A 16,822-nucleotide genomic window follows, 5' to 3' on the forward strand; every position below is an offset into this window, starting at 1 on the left:
GCATTGCTTCTCTGCTGCCCTCCTCTCCCAAACCCTCCTCGCCAACATGTTGGCGTGTTGTCGGCCTCGTGCCGGCAAGATGCCTCGCCGCTCTGGTGCGGCCAAGGCGGGGTTCTGTATGAACTCTTCACCGTGCTTCACCTTCACTTGTACTTTACTGACCATTTTCCCTCTTCTAGTAAACAAAGTCGACAAGTCAATCTCCACGGCCGGAAAGGCCATTTGGTTCGCTGTTGCCAGCACCAGAGCAAAGATGATCGGCAAAAGCTATGTCGACATCCTCAACTTCTTGCAGTACGAGTTCACTTTCCCCGAGACTGAGGAGACCTGGAAGAAGCGCCAGGATCTCTTGATCTCACTCTCTGAACTCCTCGAAACTCGCAAAGAAGACAGTGTTCTTCCAAAGGACTTTGTCGAGAAAGTCAAAGTCATTCTACCAGACATCGTCGGAGCTGCCTCCTCTGAGCGTACCACTCTATCCTCCCAGGGCTGCCGTGCTCTTCAAAACATCACAAGGCAGCTTGAGACACAAATACAGCCACAACTTGACATCCTGCTCCCTGCGCTGATCACCCTCTGCGGCTCGACAAAGAACGTCAATCAAAAGAACGCCAGTGAAACAGTCATCCTCATCTGCAAGCATGCTGGATACAGTCATCGTCTTTTCTACCATATCTGCTCCGCATTCAAAGACCGACGTAATCCCCCACGTATCTTTGCACCAGTATGGCTACGAAGCCTCCTCCAAACATATCGCAATCAGATGGATCGTAACAAAGACGGTGAACTAGCACAGAAGGCCATTTATGAAGGTCTCAGAGATGGACAAGTCAAGGTCCGAGAAAACTCTCGCGCAGTCTACTGGGAGTTCGCAACTTACGATGTCGCCGGCGCTCGCATGATTATGGGTAGTCTCAATTCTCATGCTCAAGCTGCACTCCGCGATGACCCTCACAATCCAGACCGGTCTTCTGCGAAAGCAGCAAAAACCCCAAGACCAGGCTCAGCGCTTGCTTCCATCAAAGCACAATCGAAGCAGCAGTTGCAACAACATCGTGGCAACACTCCGGCGTCAGTCAAGTCTACCGACTTGGCCTTTGGCCCTATGGAAGACGTCCATTCCGCTCCTACGTCAAAGAATGCTGCCGAGCATGGTCGAGACAAACAAGACCGACAAGTCCAATCTTCAACTCATCAAAGCGAACAAGCCGCAGGCTCACGTCACGGCTCTCGCCCTACATCGCAAAAATCCAGCAAGGACTCCAAACTTGAGACGACGAAAGAGCCCAGGACTTCAAGCCCACAAGTCGAGGCACGTCCACTGATGTCGGCACCAGTCCGAAGAGGCCGCATCATAGCCACACCAATCGCTCCCATGATGCCTTCGCAGCGTCCTTGCTCCCGCGGTGAATCTTGCAAAAAGCCGCATGAGACCAAAGATAAGCCTGCTGCAGAGAAACCATCTGGTCGACAAACGCCAGTCACTCAACACGGCAAAGAGAACATGTCGTCAACCACAAGTCATCATCGCAAGACCACAAGTCGCCATGAAACTATCAAGACTGAAGAGAAGGAGCTCGTTGCTACAACCAATCTACAATACGGCAAGAAGACTGGTCGACAGACACCGGTCATTACTGAAGACAAGGAGCCATCTGTTCCCCCAACACCCGAACCTCTTAAGAAAGAGTACCATCCTGTCCCAGCTTTTGTCGAGGACAAGGCCATGTCGGCTCCTGGAGCCTACAAAGACATTCTCAAAGAAGATGTCGCAGATGCGGAATTGCTACAGCAGACAGCTCTTCCACCAAGCCTACCACTTCGTTCGGTTCAGGCATTCGCACCCGAAAATCAATTCGCACCGCCACCGGAACGTCCTGTTGATAGAAGCACAAGCCCTCAACATATTCCTGACGGCAAGGAGAACACGGATCAACCTTGGCGCCAAAAACATTCTCCAAACCGGTCTCCAATGCGGGCTCCAAAACGAACGCCTCAGCGACGCAACAGCATCGCGTCTGCGAAGAAACACCTTGCCACAGCCATCGAACTCCTCCGTCATGGGACTCTTGACGCCTTGGGTTATCGCAGGCTTAGAATGCTTTTCGAGACCTATCCACAAGTCTTGATTACCCGCCAAGAACAATTTAACGAACTGTTCGAACTGCTCGTCGCCAACCTTTCATCGTTCGACGAGATCAGCCAGCCCAGAGAAAAACGAGTTGGCAACCTCAATCATCCCGCCTACAACAGACATACTATTGTTATGATGTTATCCGATCTCTTCCAGCAATACCCTCAGTGGCCAGAGCCTCAACCTGGTATGACATTGGCCGCTCTTATCATTGCAAGGTGCAACCACACGTCAAGTTATGCTTCAGCAGTGTCAGCTATCGAGGAAGCCGCAATGATTCTGTCAAATTCAACTCAAAACCCTCTTGCCACGATTGACGTTGTCCTCGATACCATGGAAGAGGTTGAACGTATTATTATCACCAATGATCCTATCATTACCCCTAGATCAACCACAACTCAACTATACAACAGTCTTCAAAGCGTTGCGACAGATTTTGGCCCTGAAAAGCCTCGCTTTGCAGTCCGACTGCCTATCATTATGGCCTTTGGCATCAACATCCTTATTATCCTGCTGTCGCGTGTCACTCTACATGGCCAGACCCTCTTTACCATTCAAGAAGATCGTTTGGCATCATACGCAGAACATCTTCTTACGACATACACCTCTGTCCTCAGACGATACATCATGAACTTTTGTACAGCACTACACGCTGTCATCAAACCAGAGAAAAGATTCTACAATTACTTTAGTAAAGAAACAGACAAGAATCTCATCCACTATTACGTGGCAGGAGCATCAGGCCCAGTCTACGGAAGTTTGGGCGATACCGGCAGAGTTGTCGTGCCAGGAACAGACTCGGACTTTGACTCTGGGGAGCCAGGGCCCACCTACAATTCCATCTCGGACGTGTCAGCGAATTAGAAACTTCTCTCGACTACTCACAGACATGGAGTTCTTCATCAACATATGGGAAACATGCAGAAGCATGTTGTTGGAAATAGGAGTGCTGGAATTGCAGTTCCTGGAGCTGTCAGAATCGACAGAACTTACGGAATTCGAAGTCCTGCAATTACAGAATCTGAGGATTCGGGCAACATTATCATTTTGGGGCTCACTGAAGACGATTGAGGAAGGGAACAAGGGTTTGCAAGGGTGTATTATTATGAAGAGTCACTGTCTCTATGATTATTGATGTTGGGAGTTTGGATGGAATGGGATGAGCACAGCACTCCTCATGGTCAAACGTGTTTCACAAGCAGCATGGTTGCTAATGAAGAGCCTTGAAGCTCAGAGCCACGAAGCTCAAAGACAAAACCAAAAACATCAAAAACATCAAACAAAGACCTTCCTTGGCCTTATGATTTATGACATCCTCGTTCCTGTAAACATCTATGTCCACTATTGAATGCCGTATTGACCAGTGTACCCTTTCAGCATTCTACATAAGAGTTTACCGCCAGGATAGGTGTGATTTGACAGTGCCCCATAGATAACGCTGTCACTGTCGATCACGGCAAACATGAGCTAACACGACATTATTACCACCGTACTTCTAAGAAGTTATCTGTTGAACTCGAAAAGCACAGACTTCGCTTGCCGTTTCGGCATGCCTCCGCGCCTTCAAGTCTGTCAACTCCTGAGGTCGTCACTCCGTGCAGCAACTACAAGGGATAGGCTATGGAAGAAAGGCTGTTCGGTCCTGGGCTGGAGCGAGGCATTGCATTTGCCGATCGATGGGCCAGATGAAACGACAGATTCTGCAAGTGGCCTGGGTAATCTGCCCCAGTCTCTTTCCTGGCCGAAGACACCACGTGGGGATCGTTAAATGTGTGACGAAGAAGGAATCAGAGCGATGCGGTGCTACGATCTTTGGACAGTCAGGGAAAGAATGGCTTCACAAGGTCTGGTTATTCGGCATGTTGACAGTTTGATGTGCTCCTGCAATATCCTGACAGCAGGAAAGAGCACATTTTGTTTCCAGCCACGAGGAAAGCGGATGGGACCAGAGAAGGAGGCGGGGAGATCCTCATGTCGCGAAGAAACTCTGGAGAGAAGTCATTGGATCTGGCGGGCTTCTCCAGCAGGAAATAGGGAGACGAGACAGTTGTGATTCTGAAGGATGGGCGAGGCTCATTACGCTCGAAGCTAATATAAAGCTCTTTTAGTGCCTTGTAGGCTGGATGAGGTACTGTTGGTCTGGAAGAAACAAAACGGAATCAGGGGTTAAAAGACCAAAGACGGCCAGCTAAAACTTCCCTCAGGACCTCTATGCAGCCCATGATTCGCGTCGACTAGCCTTAGTTTGAAGTCTGACTTGCACCGAAGCCTCCATCGACATTGTGGCTGCAATGAACCAATGGAGCCCGGGCAGTCTTTAACTGAATGGGCGAATTCAGCAGAGACCTGGACCCTTGATTTCACACCTAAGAACACGTCCACCCAATCGTCAAACCACTGCACTGGGGGCTGAAGAAATAGACTCTCAGAGGTTAGCACGAGAGGAGCAAGAACAAGAACAGGTAGAGTAGTGGGCTCTCTCATCACCACCACCACCATCGCCATCATTGCCTCTCGTTCTATGAGGCGAGAGAAATACAATACCGTTCTTCTCTTTTCTCAATGAGCTGTTGTCCTGCATAGAAAACGCGAGTTATTCGTGTGCACCAAAACGTCACAACCGGCCGTCATTCCAACCTTTCTTCTCACGAATCGACTTGACTGGACGCGATCGCCTCTTCCAGCACCTGTCTGCGCAACTCTATCACTGCCCTCAAAAACCCTACCCTCCAAGCCTCTACGAGCTTACGCCTGCGATCTTTTGACTTTGCTACGTACCCGACATTGTCTACGACTGTATCTTACCAGATTCGACGAAACATCACGACTGTTCGACCTGTACTTTGCCTGTTCCTGTCAGCGTTCTATTTTCGACCCATTGGGCCTCCGACAAACGCCCACCACGAAAGCCGTGTCGATCACCCACCTAGAGTCGTGTTCAGCTGCCGGACAGTACACGACATTTCCTGTCAAAGAAATCCTGTATCGCTTAGTCGTCGATGTACAACATTTGGGTCGTTTGCACTCCTTGCGCGGCAGAAAAAGATTATTAATGACTTATATTGTCCCGTCTCAAACGGGGTTCAGTTTGATTTAAGACATAATTCACCATATGCCAACCGGGCAGGCCCTTTGTGCAGTACGAATTGCGAGAAGCCGACCTGATGGCGACTGCAGCGTTGGAGTCTCCGATGGCTTTCCCGGAGTCTCCTCTGGATTCAGATGACGCTCCTTACCCATGTAAAGGATGTGGACAGGTACGGTTCATTGGGCGGTCGGGGCTGACAATTGCTAACTTTCTGTGAAGATACTCGAAGAAGGCAAAGCATTTGAGTTAGGTACGAAATCCCTGCTTTCGAGTGGTATCGGCGATTGTACTGACTGTGAACAGCTGGGAACAGATGGCATATCGACTGTTTCCGCTGTAACACCTGCAACACAGCCCTCGATTCCGACGCGAACCTCCTACTCCTCGGCGATGGTTCTCTTATCTGCAACAACTGCACCTACAGTTGCAGCAATTGCGGGAACAAGATTGAAGACCTTGCCATCCTGACTGGTGACCAGGCTTTCTGCGCCAACTGCTTCAAATGTCGGAATTGCAAGAGAAAGATCGAAAACTTACGATATGCGCGCACATCCCAAGGTATCTTCTGCATGGATTGTCATGAGGCATTGATGGCTAGGAGACGCAAAAGGTCTGCGAAGGGTTCCTCAGCGCGCTCGAAAGCCTCCGCAAACAACCACCTCGACAAGTCCTTACCTGCGATCCCACCCCCAGAAGCGAGGAAGACCGCATACATACCTGAGACACAATCACCATACCCCGAGTCCTACCCCGATACGCCATCCGATGTTCCATCGGTTGCGAAGACCATGAGCGAACTACGCGATGTGAGTTCGAGACCGTCGACAGGAGAGCAGACTCCGCCCCAAAGTAAGTACACAATCTATATTCGATCTAATATACCCAGGCTAACTGATCGAACTTAGATCTGCTCACTCTACCATCGACCACCTTTCGCAACAACAGACAGTCTGTCATGTCTCAACGTTCAGATCTTTCAGGAGGAGGCGAGGAATTTTTGATTCCTCTCGCATTTGATCCCTCGGCACAGCCAACCACTCAATCACCCAGTATGGCGAACCAAATGACGCCGCGCGTGGTCGAAGAGAAGCCCAAGGACTATTTCACGAGTAGACCGACACCTCCTGTGGGTCAGCATGCAATCTCAAAATCGAATACTTCTAGCCCACATATTGCGTATCAAGAGAAAGGGCGACAGTCTTCGCGCGACATGAGCGAATGGAGTCGATCAAGGCCAACTGGTAGCCGATCAGGATCTGCAAGCGCATCGCCATATGTTGTCCCAGAGAGACCACGGCCGTCGGAAGAATCTCCTCGCTTGTCACAACAAATTGCTCGCCCTAACGAGGCATCGTTGAATGAACGGTTCAAACTACAAGAGGCTCCTAAGAACAAAAAAGGTCCGACTTCAACCCCTCCGTCTCGGTCGGAAGCATCAACCCCTCGCGCAGACGTTATGAGCGATCCCATGGAGCAGTTTACGACCACTAAGAATATGCCTGCACCCGATGTGGGCTCCCCACCAGAAGACCACGATTTCACGACACCGCGGCTCTCGGCTGAGTCGAGCCCTGTCCATGATGCGGTAAACGAGTCCCCCAAGCCTGCGCAATTGCCTGCAGCATCGATTCTTCAGAATCTGCCAAAGAGAGGTGATTCTCTGGACAGTGCAAAGCGTAACCAGACGATACCCAGGAAAGAATTGAACACGTCCGCGAACATCCCTTCCACCCTTAGTGGAGTTGTGAACGGAAGCGCCACTACCCCAAAACAATCCATGCAGCCTACGGATCTCGCCAGAGCAAATGGTGGAAAGGTTATCTCTGGTCCCATCGGTTCGCCGAGTTCTAAGAGCATTTTCGACACGGCGGATAATGTTAGTCAGACAGACCTTCCAAGTGTTGGAATGGGAGGAAACCAATCCTTCATTGACCCTCGTGCTCCGCCTCTGCCACCCGCTGACCATTCACACTCGCGAAATGAATCCTTCAGCACAATGTACTCCGACAATCAACGAAATCTCGAAGGTCAAAAGTCGCCGGGCTTACCAAGGTATTCCACGGGGGGTGAATTCACAATGGACGAAGACATGGCTCGTATAATGGGTCCGGACGAACCAGGCGCTCATGAATCATTCCTTAGGAGGGTCTCCAATTCTGTCCGCCATGGTCGAAGTTATAGCGACAAAACTGGCCGGCTATCTCGAGATCGCTGGCCTAGGTCGCCTGCAGTGCCTACTTCCATTGGCCAAGAGATTAGCAGTCCAAGCTCGGTATCTCCGGAAAATCGTGATGAACTCGCGTGGTTTAGGAATGAGCTGCGACGTGAGAGGCAGAAAACCATTGAGCGCGAAAAGAGGATTGCCGAGCTTGAATCGCAGCTCGACTCGACCGCAAACATGAAACAGGTCAACTCCGAGCTCAAGGAGAAGAGATCAACCATTGTCGTGCTTGACACGCAAAAAGAGATTGTGGTACGCGAGCTGGAGGTGCTGACGGAGCATTTGGCTGTTGCAAAACGTAGCGGCGAGCCATTCGACCTTTCCAAGATGAGCAATGCCGTGCTGCGCGACTTTGCAGAAGCGCTCGAACGACTGAAGAACTCATTTGCGCCGCAGATCGAAGACTCGATCCAGAAGCGAAATGAACTGGTCGACGAGATTGCGAACCTGACGCAGATGAAGGACAAAAGTTTCATGGAATTTGAGCAACTATCCTCCAAAAATGCACAACTGGCCGAACTCAACAATCAATTGGTGCACCAGATTCAAGGCCTGTACAAAGCCAACTCTGGGGTCCAAAATGATTCAAACAAGCCCGCCATGAACGGTCTAGGGATATACTCGCATAACAAGGACAAATCGAGTGTCTCTGTTGACTCCAATTCCAACACCGTGCGAAATATGTCAACGGACTTCACTAACATCGACTCAACGAGTACTTTGCAAGCGAGTGAAGCGGAACCGGTGACCGTGATTCAGGGTCCTCATGTGGTGAACATCAGAAAGGGTCAACCCAGGAAGTTTGATTGGAGAAAGGGACAGAAGGTTGCCAAAGGCGTTACCAAGGGGCTGAAGGGTGCTTTCTCTTCTACACAGCAAAGTTACAGCCGAGACCTGCAATTCGCCGAGACAGGTGCTTATGGAACGACACCGCTCGGTCAAGAATATCCGGGTCTTCCAAAGTCAAACCCAGAACCGGTCAAGCAGAGCGGATTTGGCTTCTTTGGTGGTAATCCACGAACAGCACCCAAGCCCAATGGACTCTATGCGCCACAAGGAAACGCCAGCACGCCTTCTTTGCTAGTCGATGCGGCTGCACGTAAGTTTTTGCTGTTGACGTCAGGCAGAAACATACTAATGTCGATGCAGAGTTGTTTGGTTCCGATCTTGAGCAGCGGGCAGAGTTTGAGAAGACTGACATCCCTACCATTGTCAAGCGCTGTGTTGAGGAAGTAGAGTCTCGAGGTTCGTATCACATTCACCATGGCGATGGTCTTATCTCTAATGTTTACAGGCATGGACGTTGAAGGAATTTACCGCAAATCTGGCGGTAACTCCCAAGTACAACAAGTCAAGGATTGGTTTGAGAATCCTTCCAAGGACTTCGACCTGTCTGACCCGGATCTCGACATTCACGCTGTTACTTCTGGTCTGAAACAATACTTCCGACGACTGCCGGTACCACTTATCACCTATGATGTGTACGACAAGCTTCTAGACACGACGGCTATCTCAGACAAAGATAGCAGAATTGACGCCATGCAAATCGCCTTGGAGGATTTGCCTAATGTGCACTATGATACCCTTCAGTACCTCATGCAGCATCTGGCCCGAGTGGTACTTCAGGAGAAGGAGAACCTGATGACTCCTATGAACATTGCGGTGGTGTTTGCGCCCACGATTATGAGACCGGAGAGTCTGAACCGTGAGCTGAGTGATACGAAGATGAAGAACGAAGCGGTGATGTGGATGGTTGAGAACAGCGAAAGATTGTTTGGGAAGTGATTGCGAGGAGAAACTTCGAAGCATTGAATAGGGATCTTGGTTTGGACTACGGCGCACTTGGAGGGTTGGAGAGACAGCTTCATCACGATGACGGAGGTCTTGTTGTACCGCTTTTATCCAGCCTGGTGTCTTGGGGCGGTGACTTGGTCAGACAAGATCTGTCTACGAGGAGATCATTCTGGGGCGCGAAGGCGTCTTGATCAAGATTATAGGGCTTTCAGTAGAGCTGGACTCGATATTTGAGGATCGAGTTACGACCCGTGTGTGACTGGTATGAGATCTGCGTAGGGGATAACGAAACCATCATGTTCGAGAGTCAAACCTGTATCTTTGTTTTCTCCGGTCCACGAGTATGCCACTGCTGGCGAGAAATTGCCTTTTACAGTGGGATTAGGATAGTGAGTAAGTACAAGTACAGTACGAGTACGCAGAAAGCCGGGTTGAAACACACAACCCCCGACCCCCGCGCCAACACTGTTAGTTGTTAGGTGCCGACCCAATTAAACAGCCATCACGGACTCCACGGACGCTGCCACTGCTAAACGCAATCCACCGGTACACGTATCGAGACACAACTGGGAAGGACTTAAACCTCACCAGGTACTCACGCGAAGTACCACCATTCATGCTAGGCGTTCTACTTCTACACTGTGCTTCATACTCTTAACGATGCGAGGATAGCCTCCTCGTCCCCTCGATCGGACGATGCTGTCAACCGACACTCCCCAAAATGAATCAGCCACCTGTTTACTCCGGCTCTCGACAGCCTCCGCCGCTGTCCAACGGCAACCGAAATGGCTCTGCCAGCGGACCTACCGGTGTGAAGCAACTAGAACCGCTTGAGTCAACCCAGTCACGCGCAGCGCGATTCGAAGATGAAAAGAGGCGCATCATTGAGAGCTGCTTCAACAAGAGAGACCCTGATGGCATGCAAGTCGAGTCCTACATTACACATGTCAGAGTCCTCGAAGATGGCTCGTACCCTTCGTCGCCTCCGCCCCCAGACGCGCCGCAGGCAAACAAGAAGAGCAGAGTCATTCTCGTCGCTGTCCGAAGATCCGGGAAGGTTAGAGTCCACAAAGCCCGGGAGAATCCAACGGGCACGTTCTCCATTGGTAAAACATGGAACCTCGACGAGTTGAATGCAATCATGCAATACTCTTCGTTGGTACCTGCAACGCCGCAGCAGCAATTAGAAAAGCGATGGGGTTCGAACACTGGGTTTACAGTGACGCTGGGCAAGCCGTACTTTTGGGCTGCGCCCACGCCGAAAGAGAAGGATTTCTTCATCGCCAGTCTGATCAAAATCTACCGTAAATACACGGGAGGAAAATTGCCAGAACTCATCGGGTTTGCACCGCAAGAGGTAGCACAGCTTACCAGCGCACCACCATCCGCCCAAAATACTCCTACACCCAGGTCGGGTGCATTTTCTCCCCCTCCCCCTCCCCCTCCCCCAGTACCGTCTGATCGCTCGACTCCTCCCGTCCTACCACCATCCGTACCTTCACTCAGCGCAAACAGACCGCAATCTCCATACACCGCGCAGCAACCGCCGCCGAGTCGGGATGGCAATAGGGTGGTGTCACAAGAGCAGGATCGCGCGTTTGCGCGACAGGAATATCGTCCTGCAACTCGAGATGGTCCACGACCACCGTCGCAGCTCGAGAACAGGCCACCACCACTGCGGCAAGAAAGGACGACTCCTACGCCGGAACCTCCTCGAGGGCCGCCTTACGGAGCTCAATTCAGACGAGACGATGGCCGCACGCCATCCCTGACCGACAGTTTTCAACCCCCGCCTCCACTACAGTCGATGAAGTCCAAGCCTTCGCAATCATCTCTTCAACGAGCCGAGCCTCCTGTCGATGCGCAGCCACTTAGACCTAACGGCTTGGGAGTTCCTAAACCCAGTGGCCTTGATGTGAACGGCAAAAGGCTGGGTCCGCAACCTAGCCAGGACTCATTTCGTAGCGCGGGAAGGAACGAGGGTCTGGGCGGTTCGCGACCGACTACGGCAACCACTGACCGTAGAATTCCAGAACCAACACCCACGGTGCCAGTGCGGAGTGTGCCAGCCCCAGTAGTGGCCGAATTGGAGGCACCACCACTGCGAGAGCGTAAGAGGTCTGCAGCTTCAGGTACCGAGCAACCTGGCCCTGCAAGTGCAGACAGTAGCGCTTTTGTCACCCCTATGGGAACACCGGAGACCTCGAAAGAAGAAGAACACCAAAATCGAGAGGCAAATTATTTTGCCAATAAGAAAGCCGAAACGGAAGTCAAACAAGAAGCAAACAATGCTGTGCCACTAAGCAATGCAGCGCTGGTGCCTATTGTTCAAGAGGACGCTCCGAGTAAGATAACGAACGGACCCGTAACGGCCGAGCCAACGGAAACTGTACCACCTCCACCAATTCCAGAAGAGTTTCGTCCTGGGTTGGGTCCTATGGTCAAGAAGAAGTCAGGGAGAGATATTGCCAACCAATTTCGGAAAGCTGCTCTTGCTGCCTCAGCTTTTCAACCTCGTCAAGGTGGTGCAGGAGCTCGTTTGAAAGCGATGCAGGAGAAACAGTCGAATGAGCCTGATGGCATCACCTCAGTCGTCCCAGCTCCCTTGCTCCGTGGAATGAGCACTGACAGCGCGGCCACTGGGGTCAGTGAGGTCCCCAGTCCTGTTACTGAGACAGACAAACCACTGTCGAAATCTCCCGAGCCAAATGATGCTATACCTAAAGTGCAGATCGAGCGGGTGGCTACCTCGGATAATGTCGCCCGAAGCGAAACGCCTGTACCGCAACCTATCCCTGTAGCAGTCGAATTACCTCCGGAACCGGAGAGGACAACGTCTCCTGAAAGAGCACGGTCTCGTTCACCTCAGAGGAGACGCAGACAGAAGCTAGAAGCGGAAGTTGAGAAATATTGCCTGTCTCTGGGAATTGATCCTCGCGTCACGGAAGGCCGTGGAGGTGACTTTAATGAGCTTCTGACTGAATTTGGTTGGGAAGGGAGGCTGGATGATCAGCAGAAAGTGGACGACTTCGAGAATGACGTTCGAAGAGAAATTGGTCGAGCTCAAGCAAGCGGCTGGCTTGGTCATGTCGAGCAACAGGAAAGCAAAGTGCAAGAACTTTCCAAAGCTTTTGACAGAGCGATTGCAGAGTGCGAAGAACTTGACGGTCTACTCACTTTGTACGCCCACGAACTTGACACTCTTCATGACGACATCGAGTATATCGAAGCACAGGGACAAGGCCTGCAAGTACAGACTGCGAATCAGAAACTGCTTCAGGCAGAGTTGGAAAGCCTGCTCAAGACATTAACAATATCCTCGGGAGAGCTGAGAGCGTTAAGAGCAGCACCTATCGACAGTTTTGACGGATTACGAGCAATCGAGGATTCTCTATCATTGCTTTACCGAGCCATGCTAACCATCGACCCGGACATCCGCCAGAACAAGATGCGGCAAGCCGCAGCAGCTTCCACAGATCGGCCAGGGGTTGGTGTCTATGCAGACACTCAGTTTGGAGAAATGCTTGCAGTCAGGCAGAAGAAGGAAGAATACAAAGAACAGAGCATGATGTTTGTAAATCGATTGAATCAGCACATGAAGGGCATGTTTCAAATGGCTGAGCAACGAACAAGCGAGGAAAACGCTGCCGCAAGTATATCATCCGGAACGTCGACGACACTGAGCCTGCGTGCATACAATGCTTCCAGACAAGAGCTATGGATTTACAATGCCTTGATGCTCTTTGTACGAGAGTTCAATCAGTATGAGTGGCAGACGTTGATCAGCAGTTATGAGATCAATGTCAAGGGCATCTACCAGGACCAGTTTCGAGATTTCGCCATGGGCCTCAGAAAGACTGCCCGCAAGCCTACAGGCGAGGAGCTGGAAATTCTTTTCACTCACCAAGAAAAAGAGAAGGCAGAAGAGTCACTCACCTCTACCGCTGCAAGGAAGCTCACAGTAAGACGTGTCAGGACGCAAAAGAGCAGTATGTTACGGCAGTCAATTGGTGAGAAGAGGGATGGCAGGCCAGAGGCTTGGAGCGTATTCGACACAGTGCTTGAACAACAGGCTTCGGCTATATCGGAGGAACAAAACTTCATTGTCCACTTTTTCCACCTCAATTCGCAATCGAATGCAGACTTCGCAGAGCTTGTAACGTCTCGTCAGCCCGACCAGCGGAAATTGCCTAACTTGCAGGCGAAACAGTCATACGACCCGGATCGAAATATGGCCAAGATTGTTCAGAATACCACCGAGGGGATCTATTCCTTCTGGCCTGTAGAATTACAGGCTATGCTTGAGTGGGTGGTAAAGATGGATCACATGCAAAGTGTTGGTTTACTTGTGTCTTTGGAACAGTGCCTGGCCAAATATGAGGAGACGAATCAGGAGTTTATCACGCGCACTCTAAGGGGCCTGCATGATCGACTCACAGGCCTCTTCCACAAATTCATCGAGGACCAGGTCAAGGCCATTGAGGAAACCAAGGTCAAAGTCAAGAAGAGAAAAGGGCTCATCTCCTTCATGCGGGTTTCTCCTGAATTTATCACGGCCGTTGAAGATATGATACCTCAGGAGTTTGCCCACCAGGAGTCACTTGAAGTGCGGTTCATTGTCAACGACGCCTATATACGATTGCTCAAAGCAATGTGGGAGTCTCTGAATTTCATTGCCAAAGACAATCCGGCGAGTGCTACGGGCGGAGCTCATTCGACAGCGCCGACGAGCGGTGATCCCGAGGACAAAGAGGCCCTGAACTATCACATCCTGCTGATTGAGAATATGAACTACTTCGTCGATGAGGTCAAGACACACCATAACATCGTGCTCGAGGAGTGGACGGAACGGGCACAACGCGACCAGGTCAGTCACCTGTCGCAGTATGTCGATGCGGTGATTCGAAGACCGCTAGGCAAGTGGTTGGATTTCTTGGAGAGCACGGAAGCTTTGATGAAGGCGACGGATTCCTACGCGAGTATCGCCAATAAACCCAGTCATTCGCGCAGTTCGGCGAAGAAGGTTCTGTCGGCGCACGATGCGAAAGAGATTCGTAAAGGCGTTGAGACGTTGAAGAAACGGATTGAAAAGCACTTTACTGATGCGGATGATCCGGGCAGTTCGAATAGGGTGTTGATCGGGAGAGTGTTCGACGAGTGTGCAGTCCGATATGCTCATGCGTATGACAGGATGAGACTTGTGATTGATCGGATATACGAGGGTGGCTTGGAGATTGATTGGAGGAAGGAGGATGCTGCGGCTGTTTTCAAGAGGTGATACACGTTTAGCCGGTGCTTGAGCGATGAGCGATATGCATTTCGCAATGCCTCTCTGTATACATGTGAAGAGTCGTCATGTCTCTGGGTGTCATGAACAAAATATTCTTGGGATGTTTTGAGGTCATAGCGAGCTAGGACTAGCCGAAAATCAAGGGGGCTTCGATGTACAAGATTGTTGATGATCATCTATTTGTTCTTGAGGAAGGAAGTCCTCGTGTGTTTCTCCGTATGCTTGCATAAGGCTTGGTGATATGTGGTGTTGGAGTGAAAAATGGGAGTGAGAGAAGGCACGGGGATAAGGTCGTGATAGTAGAAAAGGACTCTCTCCGGCATGCACAATCTCGGAGGGTCTATCGTAAAGTCCATCTACGAGCTGACCTGGTATCTTGACTCTTGAGGAGGTGGGCGCTGAACATAACATTGCTGCCTGCATGTGGCATGGGAAACTCGGTGAAGCGAACAATTTTTTCGGGCGAGAGATGCATAAAGACCGAGGATCAGTATGGATACAGGCTCCAAAGTTCAGGAATCGATGGATTGATAAAGTGCTGGCCCTCCCTCGGGCGAGCATGCCTGGTCAAGAACTCCTTTCCGAATCTTTTGAAATTGCACTTCCATCACAGGCGACTTGTCTCCTAGACCTTGCAATATCGCTCACGACATACAACAGGACGTTTACTTATTTCGAAAGCTAAGACTACAAGACCAGATTGATAAGGTTATTTTTTCCACGCGAAACTAACAAACGCCAGATCCAATCGTTGTGCTAGGAGTTCTCCAACAGAGAAAGCATAGTGACGCACAGGAAGCCCGCAAGCGAGAGCCAGCGCCGCAAGAAAGTCACATTAATTTGGGTGCGCACGCAATCCCGCAGTTCATCATGCCCTCAATACGCAACAAATCCTCCTCCTCCCAGTCCTCTTCCACACCCACACACCCCAAACTCCCAACGTCGAGGTCGGGCTTTCTAAGAATGTCTCTCCTACGAAAAGCCAAGACGCTGCTCACGCCGTCCGCATCGTCGACACACGTGCCCCAATTGGGAGGATTCACTACGGCCAAATCCGAGACGGATCTGTTCCCCGCGACGAGGCCGGAGGTCGATGGCGAAGAGTGCCTGCGCGATTGTGATTCTTGTACGACGCATTACCCCAAGAAATTCTCGATTGACGAGGATGATAAACTCTACGGGCATGTTACGGGGTGGAGTACGCATCTTGTCGTGGGCACAGGCAAGACGGATTGGGTGCGCGATGTGACGGACGAGAAGGGCAGTGTTATGCAGGCTGTTGGCAAGGCCGGGTTGGATCGCAAGAATGGCAAGATCATGCTGAGTGCGAGTAACTTGCCGAGCGGCGAGGAGTGTCATGGCCCCGGCGTCGAGGAGGGCACGAGTGATGTGCTTTTGTTGCCGGCTTGGGTGTATATTGAGAAGGTCGGCCCCAGTCAGGTCCCCAAACTGTTAACTGAGGTTGTTGAGCGGAGCGCCACGAATGTCACTCCGGTGAACGGAAAGCAGAAGGGACTGCAGACACAGAGGCAAACACAGACGCAAATACAGACGCAAGCACAAGATACAGGAGAAGAGACGAGTACGGGTACAAGTACACAAAACGGACACGATTCGAGTCAAGTACCTGATATTTCTGAACTGCGTGTCTCCGACGAAAACAGCACACTCGATCCCACACCACTACCTGCATCGATATCCACGTCCTTCAAAACGAAGCCGATCCCGCACGACTACCTGATACTCATGTGCAGCCACAAGACGCGCGATGCACGGTGTGGACAGTCGGCCCCTCTCTTACGGAAAGAGTTCGAGCGCATACTGCGACCCTTGGGCATGTATCGAGATGTGCATGACGAACGGCCTGGTGGTGTGGGTATTTATTTCATCAACCATGTTGGTGGACACAAGTACAGCGCCAATCTGATGATATATCGAAGGCAGGGACGGAGGATGGACGGAACGGACGAGGAAGAGGATGGCGCGCCGCTGGCCAAGGAGGCGGTACAATTGATCTGGTTGGCGAGAGTGCGGCCGGAAGACTGCGAGAATATCATTCGATACACTGTACTGCAAGGAAAGGTAGCCCAGCCGCAGAGGCAGTTGAGAGGTGGATTCGACCGAGAAAAGGGCTTGACGAGTTGGTGAGCATTGCAAGGATGGTCGCGTGCACCATCGGTTCGGAGTTTGGGGTGTAAAGAGCATTTTCATTCAAGCAAGAACAGCCTAGATGCGTTAGATGAACAGCACAGCCGACAAAGTCTTAGAGCGAGCAGTTATTGTTTCTTGTTTTGT

General features: G+C 51.1%; 4 protein-coding genes across 4 annotated transcripts; all 4 read left to right on the forward strand.

The window, feature by feature from the left end:
• Positions 1-253: 253 nt before the first annotated feature.
• EDD37DRAFT_656831 (clasp N terminal-domain-containing protein) lies at positions 254-3,205 on the forward strand (the record flags this gene model as incomplete). The annotated part of the gene is made up of 4 exons (XM_062818857.1): positions 254-2,891; positions 2,913-2,985; positions 3,022-3,080; positions 3,153-3,205. The coding sequence occupies 4 exons, from the start codon at positions 254-256 to the stop codon at positions 3,203-3,205; spliced, it is 2,823 nt and encodes a 940-aa protein (XP_062671590.1).
• A 2,244-nt stretch (positions 3,206-5,449) lies between these two features.
• Positions 5,450-9,549, forward strand: EDD37DRAFT_625357 (breakpoint cluster region protein). Its single transcript, XM_062816232.1, has 4 exons — positions 5,450-6,071; positions 6,128-8,542; positions 8,593-8,688; positions 8,738-9,549. Exons 1-4 carry the CDS (start codon positions 5,792-5,794, stop codon positions 9,226-9,228), a joined length of 3,282 nt encoding a protein of 1,093 aa, XP_062671591.1. The 5' UTR covers positions 5,450-5,791; the 3' UTR covers positions 9,229-9,549.
• Positions 9,550-9,770: 221 nt separating this feature from the next.
• EDD37DRAFT_685901 (exocyst complex component Sec3-domain-containing protein) lies at positions 9,771-14,515 on the forward strand (the record flags this gene model as incomplete). Its single annotated transcript, XM_062819904.1, has 3 exons — positions 9,771-10,871; positions 10,923-11,540; positions 11,571-14,515. Exons 1-3 carry the CDS (start codon positions 9,959-9,961, stop codon positions 14,513-14,515), a joined length of 4,476 nt encoding a protein of 1,491 aa, XP_062671592.1. The 5' UTR covers positions 9,771-9,958.
• Positions 14,516-15,243: 728 nt separating this feature from the next.
• On the forward strand, positions 15,244-16,781 carry EDD37DRAFT_315158 (Sucrase/ferredoxin-like-domain-containing protein). Its single transcript, XM_062811368.1, has one exon. The coding sequence runs from the start codon at positions 15,398-15,400 to the stop codon at positions 16,673-16,675; it is 1,278 nt and encodes a 425-aa protein (XP_062671593.1). The 5' UTR covers positions 15,244-15,397; the 3' UTR covers positions 16,676-16,781.
• The last annotated feature ends 41 nt before the right edge of the window (positions 16,782-16,822 follow it).

Source organism: Exophiala viscosa (genome assembly GCF_022695815.1).
Source record: "Exophiala viscosa unplaced genomic scaffold EDD37scaffold_3, whole genome shotgun sequence".
Classification (NCBI taxonomy): domain Eukaryota; kingdom Fungi; phylum Ascomycota; class Eurotiomycetes; order Chaetothyriales; family Herpotrichiellaceae; genus Exophiala; species Exophiala viscosa.

What these genes read in the sequence shown, in the direction of transcription:
- EDD37DRAFT_625357 (XM_062816232.1), top strand. Translation starts at nt 5,792, where the DNA reads ATGGATTGTCATGAGGCATTGATGGCTAGGAGACGCAAAAGGTCTGCG. An exon ending in AGAGCAGACTCCGCCCCAAA is followed by an intron (nt 6,072 to 6,127) that starts GTAAGTACACAA and finishes GATCGAACTTAG; the next exon opens with ATCTGCTCACTCTACCATCG. An exon ending in TGAGGAAGTAGAGTCTCGAG is followed by an intron (nt 8,689 to 8,737) that starts GTTCGTATCACA and finishes TAATGTTTACAG; the next exon opens with GCATGGACGTTGAAGGAATT.
- EDD37DRAFT_315158 (XM_062811368.1), top strand. Translation starts at nt 15,398, where the DNA reads ATGCCCTCAATACGCAACAAATCCTCCTCCTCCCAGTCCTCTTCCACA.